Below are 12120 nucleotides of genomic sequence, written 5' to 3'. Positions count from 1 at the left end.
TAATTAAGTTGATATGTAATTAATTAACATGATAGGTAAATAAATTAAGGTGATATGTAATTAAGTTGATATGTAATTAATTAAGGTGATATGTAATTAATTAAGGTGATATGTAATTAATTAAGGTGATATGTAATTAATTAAGATGATATGTAAATAAATTAAGGTGATATGTAATTAATTATCTTGATATGTAATTAATTAAGATGATATGTAAATAAATTAAGGTGATATGTAATTAAGTTGATATGTAATTAAGTTGATATGCTATTAATTAAGTTGATATGTAATTAATTAAGATGATATGTAAATAAATTAAGGTGATATGTAATTAATTATGATGATATGTAAATACATTAAGGTGATATTTAATTAAGTCGATATGTAATTAATTAATATGATATGTAAATAAATTAAGGTGATATGTAACTAAGTTGATATGTAATTAATTAAGTTGATATGTAATAAATTAAGATGATATGTAATTAAGTTAATATGTAATTAATTAAGATGATATATAAATAAATTAAGGTGATATGTAATTAAGTTGATATGCAATTAATTAAGATGATATGTAAATAAATTAAGGTGATATGTAATTAAGTTGATATGTAATTAAGATATCTAAATAAATTAAGGTAATATGTAATTAATTAAGGTGATATGTAATTAATTAAGGTGATATGTAATTAATTAAGATGATATGTAATTAATTAAGTTTATATGTAAGTAAATTAAGGTGATATGTAATTAAGTTGATATGTAATTAATTAATGTGATATGTAATTACTTAAATTGGTAATAATTGAGTGAAATAGAAGAACTTATAAGTTAGGCTTACTTTTGCTTATTGTAGGCGTTATTATAGAATAGTTTTTATTTATAGTCCTAGGTTTATTGCATCTATTTCTTTATTGTTAGAAATAGATTCACGTTTATTTCATTTTATATTTTTATTTGTATTTATTTTTTATTGCTGTAATTATTGTATTATTGTAATGGTATTATTGTATATTATATATCACTGCCACCGGGTGTATACCCAATTGTAGTGTTAATACATACATACATACATACATACATACATACATACATACATACATACATACATACATACATACATACGTACATACATACATACATACATACATACATACATACATACATACATACATACATACATACATACATACATACATACATACATACTTGCTTTTCATGTTTTTACAATTACTTTTTGAGAAAAGAATTTACCCTTTTAGTATTGGTTCGGCAAAAGTGTCTTCTATAGGCACGACCACGGTATTACAGAGAAATTCAATAAATACTATTGATCATTGATTTCCTAACCGTAGGAGGTTTGGGAGGTGAATGAATGTCTTTTTTTAATATTCACATAAACGCTTTTGTCTTTCAAAATAAGCACTGTTTTCTTTCAATACGACTCACGAGCCATGCTTTGAAAACCGTTGCTACACAACAGAACAAAAGAACTTCGTATCTGTCATTTGTATGCACAGACATTGCAGATAGACACATAATTAATAAAAGAGAAAGGAGCATGCTCTCATGCTGATAGTAACGGTACCAATCTGAAACCATGGGTGGGTGCAGCGAACACAATCGGGTGACTTCCGTTTTTCTCTCTCTTAACATTGCGTAGGTAGGGTATAGGAATTACTGTACATTGCGTTCTTCATACATCAATAGTTACAGTAAGCCAGTTTAGCAATAAATAATAATAATAATAATAATAATAATAATAATAATAATAATAACACCGTTCTACATGGATTTTGTTATTTTGAAATAAATGAGCTTTTCTGAATCACAATTTCACACCGATTGCAAAAAATGAAATCAGTTTTCGCGTACCACGTTAGAATTTTTTACAATTCAAAATTTTATGTTTTCAATATTTTTCGTAATATAGTAATATTACATTATGCTTGTCATTTGTTAGAAAGGCACGACAAGCTTAGAATTTAAACTTTAACACTTAAAATGTGAAATAATATATTTCATTATGTTTCTATTTGATATTTATTAAAATCTACTGACTATATCCGTCCTTGGGGGATGTACAAAATTGTATCCTCCCCCTTAAAATGAACTGACGTTAAGACATCCGTTGTTTATTCTTGGAGATTTTTATCTGTCTGCACTAAACGTTAGGGCCTATCTATAAACTGGAAGTTGAAATGTTTAGTGTCTCAGGTCTGAAGGTCTACCTACAGGAAGCTTACGATGATATCGAAAACAATGAAATAACAGTAGGCCTATATGCCCATATGTTGCTACCATTAGCATTTGTTCCCTTAGATCATGCAAAATAATTATTCGAAGATCTCAGAGAAGATGCGTCTGACACCATACAGCTTATATACGATTACTTTGATCTCCATTACATCATTGGCCGAAGAGGTAGAGGCAGAACATGACGTGTACCACCGCGCTATGACATTCGCATTTGGAATTAAGACCAATCAACATTGTAAGGTGAACACTGGACCAACAATGTAAGTGAAACGTGACATAATAGACTTCAAATGCTCATCAGTAAGTAACAGCCATCCCTTTATACGAAAAGAACAAGCCAACACTGAGGTCATGAGCAAGAGGTGAGATTGAGAAAGAAGGTTTGCACAGCCAAGAAAGCGGTGGATAGCAGTACAAAACAGAATCAGGGCAATAACACTGGAATACGAAACATACGAAGAAGAAAACCGCGTCGACCTGGTTGGCAAGTTGGTATAGCGCTGGCCTTCTATGCCTAAGTTGCGGGTTCGATCTCGGGCCAGGTCGATGGCATTTAAGTGTGCTTAAATGCGACAGGCTCATGTCAGTAGATTTACTGGCATAAAAGAACTCCTGCGGGACAAAATTCCGGCACATCCGGCGACACTGATATAACCTCTGGAGTTGCGAGCGTCGTTAAATAAAACATAACATTAACAACAGAAAACGCCGTCTTCAGTAGGCCTACTTAAGAAGAATTGGGTACAATTTTAGCTTCTGAAAATGCATGAAATACAGGCCATGACTTGTAATACAATCAATTTTAATTGTAAAATCACAATAATTTTAATGTGCTCTTAACTTTACTAATTACTTCATTTAATATTCTTGATTTCGGAAAACAGGTTCTATGAAAAATGGTCATTCGGAAATGATGAATACGGAAAAATGCTCATTCCGAAAAAAGGAAAATTGAGGGGTTTGGGGGAAAAACCAGGCAGTTCCAATTCAGTACTTTTCGAGATAATGAAGAAAAACTTACCGCCAAACAATAAACATGTAGTACAGAAGAGGCAGGTCAAAATGCATTATAACTGTGAATGTAATTCTTGGGACTATTTGGTTCTTCGACCAAACGATAGAGCGTATTTTTTTGTTCTCTGTGCATAAATAACTCAAAAATGAAAAAAAAAAAAAAAAAAAAAAAAAAAATTGGAGCTGCCTGGTTTTTTCCCCCAAACCCCTCAATTGTAAAAATTTTGATATTCGGAAAGTTGGTTTCGGAAAAACGACCCCATTATCTCCTGGTTTATTTGCCTCATGAGTGTTGCCCTATTGGTGTCACTTATGAGCAGGCTTCGAGACTTTGGACCCGATACAATAAGTTTACTGTGCATACACTATAGATTGTTGACTCGCTGCAGGTAGGTAGAGATGTGTTGAGGTAACAACGTTGCTATTTAGAGTAGAGTACGGTAGTATGGGGAAACACACATATGTACATTCTGAAAGTAAATATACATTACACAATGACAATGTAAAAAGAATGTGAAAAGCATTTATTCTCCTGTCTTTTATAAGCATTTGTGTTTAATTATACACAGTGTTAATGGTGGAAATAAACATGTAGCAATTTTAATTTTTTCATTTATCCTATTGGTCGTCTTTAGGAAGTGCAGTTACAGTACCGAATTGCAATGTACCTACTACAAGATACATTCTCAGTGTCTCAAACGTAAATCTTTTTCGGTTATCTGCCAAAGTTTGTACTGTAGAAAGCTGCGCTCTACGTCGCATGACGTGATAGGAGCAAAACGAAAAAACCTAACATCATTGCAGTCGCTAAGAGACAGTCCTTTATTCTCGGGTGACTCTATGCCCACTAATTTACTGTTAAGTTACACAATGTTCCATATCCGTTATTTTTACATAAAATTGATTTCCACTTCTGTTTTACACGTTTAGTAACCGGTGTACTTGATGTCTCATTGATTCTCTGCGTCATTTCTTAAATTAATTTGAGGGCTTCCGGCATCTCTTGCTCTGACTTTTCTAACCGTGTAATAGTTTCAGCACAATTTGTATGAAAACCAAATTATTCTTCAGGACCTTCAAATCCAGAGCGTTTTCCTTGCGTATTTGTTGGCATTCATTCTACAGTACCCCCACCCACTGTACGCTTTACCACTATACTCAGTACGCCGTTATGCGGATTTCCCACTGAAATACTCTATTACAGCCGTGGCGAAAAGGCCATGGTGCGCCGAGACACTGTGTAAGCTGCAACGTGCATAGCACCTATGGAGGGAGGCGGACAACCGAAGGGAAAGTTAATGTTTAGGACGTGTAACGAAGAAAGAAATGAACAAGAAAACATAGAACACATTATCACAACCTAAAATTAACTGTCTTCAGAATGTCCCTGCGACAAAGTTTCAAAATCAGGAATTATGTCACTGCCAATCGTAGTTGATCACGAAGGTATTTGTCTGTCAGTCGTGATCTAAATTTAGTTTTTACTATTTTAATTGTTGAAAATAATTTTTCACAAACGTAAGTTACAGCGAACATGGCTTCAACAGAGCAAGCGAAAGAACGAAGCTTCAAATATTTATTTTTTTCCAAAGATTTGAAAAGTTGAACATCTGTCAAGTCCTTACATCTAGCTTTCATTTAACGTCACATTGTAAATCTGCGAGTTTAAATTGAAAATCTAACTGCATTATTCGTACATCTGCTGTAAAAGAATCGACGTACAGAGACAATAATAATAATAATAATAATAATAATAATAATAATAATAATAATAATAATAATAATAATAATAATAATAATAATAATAATAATAATAATAATAATAATAATAATAATAACACTTAATCTTTTAATGTTTCATCAGTAACGTGTAGTAACTTATAATGCCGTTTTATGTTATACATCCGTTTTCCTAGTAATATTTGTGAACAAATCATACATTTAATATTTTCATCATATTGTAAGCAAAAGAATGCATCCTCCCATCCTACTTGAAACTTTCGTTTTTGTAGAGGTACATGGTTTCGAGAGAGATATTGCGACGATACGCCACTCGCAGGTCCGAGGCAAATACAGGGACATCACTTTATTTTTACCAACATTTTTAACATTAACCTGGCTATACTCGGAAACACTATTGCCCCCTTCCATTACAGGAGTTTGATGTCACTAGTGCAATATGTAAACAAATCATTTTACTAGGTATAGGAGGAGAGAAAAGTAGTGTATCCATTTATGTTGAAGGGAAATACGATATTACGATTTTCAGTTTGATCATCACTTTTACGGAATTTATCAAAATACAGTAGAGTAGTAACATTTTTTTTTCAAAAACTCAACTTTTCAGGCGGCTACGTTCGTTATGTAATGTCTACTTTATTTAGCATATTAATTATTGATGTTAGCATACAATATAGAGTGCATTTAAATTGAGGGGGTCGTAAGTAAAAGGCTGTAAGTGCACTTAAGTTACTTTTGAGAAAATGGGATTTAAATATTTAAGCTTTCGTAAAATCGGTGAAATTTTTATTTAAATTTTAATGTGTGATGCGATTAAAATATCCCTTTGCCACTAAAATTTTAGATACTTTTGCTTACACTGGATGCACTTAACTCATGTTATTACAAATGTCACTAGCATTCCTTTGCTTCTAGCCACCTCAATTCAAAAAAGCTAATCCGAATTTTTAAACAAGTTGCTGAAAATGGTTGCCGTTCATTACAATGCAGGCTTCAATTCAGTACTCGTATTATTAAAAACATTTTGAAGCATATTCTCTGAAATTGAATTTATCGTTTCTTGAACATAATTTTTGAATACGATATTATTAATATAGGTTCTTTCTTCTATAGAAAACACAATCATATTTATGAAACACACTATACACTGCAGTGTTTACTTCACTGCTTGAAGACTTCGAATGCAACAGCGGCCGTAAGTTTGTGTGTCTGACGGGAGCAAGGACATTAGTGAAGGGGTGGGAGTGAAGTGCATTCAGAAATGCAGATACAATAAAAATGAAAGTAAAAATAAAATGATGTCCCTGTACAAATAGAACGGAGTTTGACTCCAGTGAGTGAGAGGGTGGGGGTTGTAGGTAGGAAGCGAGAGAAAAGCACTGCGATCCACAATGTGCTCGTGAGTCGCATTTTCGCCGCGGCTGCTCTATTGGGTCCGAAGTCTCGAAGCCTGGTTATGAGGTTCAAACCTGTCTTCGGACAGTTGAGTAAACAACAACAACAACAATAATATTCAGATTGTAAGCTCTATCAACTTTCGCAGGTCTGACCTCCCTTCTGGTCTATTTGAATAGGGCTGGGGGCAGTTGTGACTCACCCTTGGCGCGTATCGTCCGCATCTGCGATGACCAGCAGCAGTAGCAGCAGCAGGAAGGTGGAGGCGGCCTTCATGTCGGCGTCCTGCAACACCAGCAATTCATGAATCACTGAGCGAGCAAATGCTAACGGGCTCAACGATAACCTGCGAGGTAGACACGCCCGTCACACAGCACCTGTTTCAGGCTGGTATTACACTATCAAAGTTCTTGGTCAAAGATCTTTTATGAAATAGACATCATTTTATTTTTACTAACATTTTTTATATTAACCTGGCTATACCTTTGGATTAAGGATTGAGAACCGAAAATACAGTTTTCTACCGCCTTCCATGACTGGAGTTCAGTGATACTGACATAAAATACAAACAAATCACTTTACTAGGTATAGGAGGGAGGAAAAGTAGCTCATCCATTTACGTAAACTAGGAAATATCGCTATTTTGAGTTTGATCATTTTCATTAGGTTTATGTTTAATCAAAATACAGTACGGTATTAACAGTAAGTGTTTTTAGTCACGAACTGAGTTATCCATGCGAACATATGCATTATGTAGTGTATATCATACTGTATACACCACATTAGCGTACAATATAGAGAATGAAGTTCAATTGAAAAATAATCATAATACGGATATTTAAACACATTTTTGAAAATGGTGGCCGTTCATTTCGATACAGGATTCAGTTCTTTTATGCATATTATCGCACTATAGACTATTGCATCTAATTCCAATTACCAGTTTCGTCCTTCGTACTAGGAACTCATGTTGAAATAATTATGTACCTACTGTATAAGACAATACCTTACGTACTGTAAATTCAGTCTTCACTTCTGCCCGACCCGCACAGATAAAATTACTCAGACATGCTATCTAATGTACGTCCAAGTGGTTATGTCGCAGAATCGTAGAAAGAAGGGAAATCACGTGACAGTTAATTACTTAACGAGGGCCATTTCTTTAAGTTATTTTGAACAGTTGCATAATATTACGTAGACGTCCAATTCCTAACAGAAATTGTTTTCAGAAAAGAGCTAAGACAACCCAAGCCCACAGTGGGACGAGCAGAAGCAGGTGGGGGAAATCGGGATGCGACATAGGCAAACGGACGACAGTATCTGTGCGAAAATATGATTCAATATTGAAAGTTCTTTCGTCACTGGAAAACGCGAACATATTTCTGGAACGTACTATATTCACTAACTCAGTACTGCTTACTATATGCAACCTTGGTTCTGTGTGGACGAGAGTTGGAACTTCATTAGTAGAAGGGGTGGGAGTGAAGTACATTAAAAAATTCAGGTACAATAAAAATTGAAGTAAAAATAAAATTATGTCCCTGTATATGACAGTGTAATGCAGTGATGTCAAAGCAAGCGCATTTTTCTGACCTTGACGTCGTGCGCGGGCAGCAAGCGCTAAGTATGGAAAGAGGAAGGGTTGTGTATATGAATAAGCAACCTGTTGGATTAAGAAAACAGTGGTACACAAACTTCAAACGGAACGTGAAATTTTATGACGTTATTTTTATATGGTTTCTTTCTGTTTAATATTATCTATATTGTCTGTAAAACAAAAGTACTAACACTGATTTCTTAATATTGCACTTGTGTTTTTAAATCTTAATAACATAATAGAAAGTTAAGAAGGAATATTCACTTAAATTCCATAGCAGTACAACTATACTGTACTAAATGGATGAAACACATCATTCATAAAGAAAGTGATATCCCCAAAAAAGAGACTGAGTATGACATGATAAGTTCGAATTGATATTGATGGTATCTTTAGCCTTATAAAAATAATCAATAAACTAATGAAAACAATATTACAGTACAAAGCAAAGTTACCTAGGTACTGTATCTGTATTACATAACAACCAGTATTACATAACAAAAGTCTTATCGCATTATACTTTTAAGGTGATATTTGTGAGCAAATTCCTATCATCAGAATATTAAATTATTTTCTCGAAATATGCTGAAGCTATAGTGCTGAAATTTTTACAATACATAGACACATATCTTTTTCTTATGATGTAACAGTAGTTGCTTTGTTAATTAATTTCCTTATAAACAATTTCCATGCGAATATTTTCAAAATTTTCAATACTGTACACTATCTTCAGTAATACGTATTTACGGTTTATTAGATTTACGAAAACATTCTGTAAGGCTATTAAATAAATAGGCCTATATCTGAAAATTTCACTTTTCTATTAAAAAAAATTGAGAAAATATTTCTTTTGAATAAAAAGAAATCAAACTTGTGAAAAATGAGCATTAAAATTAAAACTTACATTCTTATAATGCACTTATACTTCTCAGACAAATCTAAAAATTACCATGGTTACAGTTTTAATAAGTTCTCTTCCCTTTATCTATTGAATCAATGCTGGCCATCCCTGAATATAGCTCGACCAAGCGACATATACTACTTCTTTCATCTGTCTCTTTCCTTTCCGCTGTAAAGCGCTCAGGCTCTCCTGAGCTCTAAAGCGCGCGCTTGCTCCTATGGTCATCAATTGACATGACTGGCCTACAGTGTAATATACTCAAAATCCTACCTTTTATCACAGATTTTTCATAAAATATTTTATCATATTGTTTGTCAAAGAACTTTTATAGTGTAATGCCAGCCTCAAAAACACTCATCTAAGCGTAATCTTGAAAGGTGTATGTTGCTATGGCTTTGATTTATGCCGCAATAGTGGATGTTAGCAACTTGTATTACGCAACGCAGCACGTTGTCTTTGGCTCAGGATCCTATGTCTTGAATAAACCGAGCATTTATAATGTGCACTATATTCTTTTCCACGCGATTTAGTTACTGGATCTAGCGGCTTTTTTTATCGCCCAGATCAATACAAGACATTTGTGATTAAGCAATGTTGCCTTGTTGTAATGTTAAGATTCAGTCGCTTATATTTACGATAAGCTAAATATTACATGCGTCCAGACAAGGTATTGTAGCCATGAAGAAAATGAGACATACTCGTATGTGTATGTATTTATTCACACTGCAAATGGGTATATACCCGATGGCAGTGGTAACTAATTACACTCAATAATGACAATTAATAATAAACACAATTAATAATAAAATAATAATAATAATACTTTCTTTCTTTTTCTTTCTTCCTGTCTTCCTTTCTTCCTTCCTTTCTTTCTTTCTTTACCTTAGCTAAACCTCTCCCTTTAATAATAATAATAATAATAATAATAATAATAATAATAATAATAATAATAATAATAGTAATAATAATAATATTATTATAATAATTAATACTGCTAATAAATAATAGTAACATTAACTAGGAGCATCCTAAATTAAATGAAGAACGATCCTTTAAAATAACATTTAAAGTAAATCTCATTTGTATCTTAACCCTAAGTTCGAACTAAAACCCACGAGTATGATATGTTCATACTTGCACAAGTACCTTTCAACACTACACTCATTTCGCTGACAACTCACTGCACTGGAACTACGACACATTACACTGATACTATTCTGATTTCACTTACTTACTGGCTTTTAAGGAACCCGGAGGTTCATTGCCGCCCTCACATAAGCCCGCCATTGGTCCCTATCCTGAGCAAGATTAATCCAGTCTCTATCATCATATCCCACCTCCCTCCATTTTAATATTATCTTCCTATCTACGTCTCGGCCTCCCTAAAGGTCTTTTTCCCTCCGGTCTCCCAACTAACACTCTATATGCATTTCTGGATTCGCCCATACGTGCTACATGCCCTGCCCATCTCAAACGTCTGGATTTAATGTTCCTAATTATGTCAGGTGAAGAATACAATGCGTGCAGTTCTGTGTTTTGTAACTTTCTCCATTCTCCTGTAACTTCATCCCTCTTAGACCCAAATATTTTTCTAAGCACCTTATTCTCAAACACCCTTAACCTATGTTCCTCTCTCAAAGTGAGAGTCCAAGTTTCACAATCATAAAGAACAACCGGTAATATAATAATTGTTTTATAAATTCTAACTTCAAGATTTTTGACAGCAGACTGGATGATAAAAGTTTCTCAACCGAATAATAACAGGCATTTCCCATATTTATTCTGTCTTTAATTTCCTCCCGAGTATCATTTATATTTGTTACTGTTGCTGCAAGATATTTGAACTTCTCCACCTCTTCAAAAGATAAATTTCCAATTTTTATATTTCCATTTCGTACAATATTCTCGTCACGAGACATAATCATATTGTATTCTGATTTCACTAACACTTCAGAAACATTTCACTGTTCAAATACTTTGCTCTACCACCATAAACTATACAACTTCACTAACACAAGCACACTTCACTTAACTGATACAACACTTCAAATAACAAAATATCAATTACACCCTATAAATAGTGTGTATAATATACTACCGTCTATTAGTAAAGTCCTTAAGCCTATTTTTAAATAAATTTTTGGTTATTGGTAAAGCCTTTAGTAAGTCTGCAGGTAAAGCATTCCAGTCCCTGATAGTACCGTTGAGAAAAGAAAAAGAAAAACTATGAACCAAGTCGCGCGTGAAAAACATTGTAAAAACTGCCAAAATATGGATGTAATTTATTCATATAATATCGAAATATTAATTTCCTTCTGATGAGATTATGTCGAGCAGAGGAAAAGGTGATTTATCTGTTACAACCCGCAAAGAACTACTTGAAGTGCTGTGGGGGAGGAGAGGTATTGAATGAATTGTGTGATTATTTACAGAAAAGAAAACAGATTACAGGACTACAGTGTTGCCACATTTAAATAAAAAAAACAACTATTTTAAATCTTATTTACGGAAGTCTTGCAAACAGTGAAGTAGGAACTAGCATACCTTTTTATTGAAAACCAGGTTTGGTTAAATTGTGAAGTACAATTTCCTACAAGTATCATCAAATTATCCAAACCACTTTACGCCACTGAGTTTAATGCCTATTCTTCAAAAGTAGGAAGACCGCGTAAATCTTTTCATGAAGGTAGTGACAACACTGAGGGCAAACTGATACTATCCCTTGTCAGAGAAACTTCGAAAGAAGAATAATATTATGTTTCGCAAGAAAGTTGGCTTTGATAAATAGCCTGTGCTAGCTGTAACTCTTGTATGAAATAGTCAAGGTTCTTTAAGAAACTACAGACTGTTCAAATAGACGTTCATCCGTGAGTGTGCGAGGTAGTTCCTCCTATAGAAACGTAATCAAGAGTTTATAGACGAAAAAATATATTATGCTACCAGTAACTTCTGTACCAAGTTCCATATAAATCTGTTAAAAGAAGAGAAGTTGTTAATTAGGTCTAAATCCATCTCCTACAAAAGAGATTTCGTCATACAAACGTAATGAAGAGTTTGCACACGAAAATACAGGGTTGTTTCCGATCTCTGATAATGAATTTGAATGACGTCATGTGCGACAGGAATCACACCGACAGCTTAATTGCGGCGAGAGGTGACAGACCGGTAGTGAGTGATTTCATAGTCAGAGTGCACGGTGTATCACAGTAGCAAT

General features: G+C 33.6%; 1 protein-coding gene across 4 annotated transcripts in view; it reads right to left on the bottom strand.

The window, feature by feature from the left end:
• Hexo2 (Hexosaminidase 2) overlaps positions 1-12120 on the bottom strand; it is a 90768-nt gene that overhangs the window by 30562 nt on the left and 48086 nt on the right. For all 4 annotated transcript variants that reach the window (XM_069831973.1, XM_069831970.1, XM_069831971.1 and 1 more), the window contains exon 2: positions 6611-6693. In XM_069831973.1, the coding sequence (XP_069688074.1) occupies positions 6611-6684 (74 nt within the window). In that variant the 5' untranslated portion in view covers positions 6685-6693. The remainder of the gene's footprint in view (positions 1-6610; positions 6694-12120) is intronic.

This window comes from Periplaneta americana, chromosome 7 (genome assembly GCF_040183065.1).
Source record: "Periplaneta americana isolate PAMFEO1 chromosome 7, P.americana_PAMFEO1_priV1, whole genome shotgun sequence".
NCBI lineage: Eukaryota > Metazoa > Arthropoda > Insecta > Blattodea > Blattidae > Periplaneta > Periplaneta americana.
The sequence above is the reverse complement of the archived record's forward strand: the minus strand, read 5'-3'. Positions and strand labels throughout refer to the sequence as shown.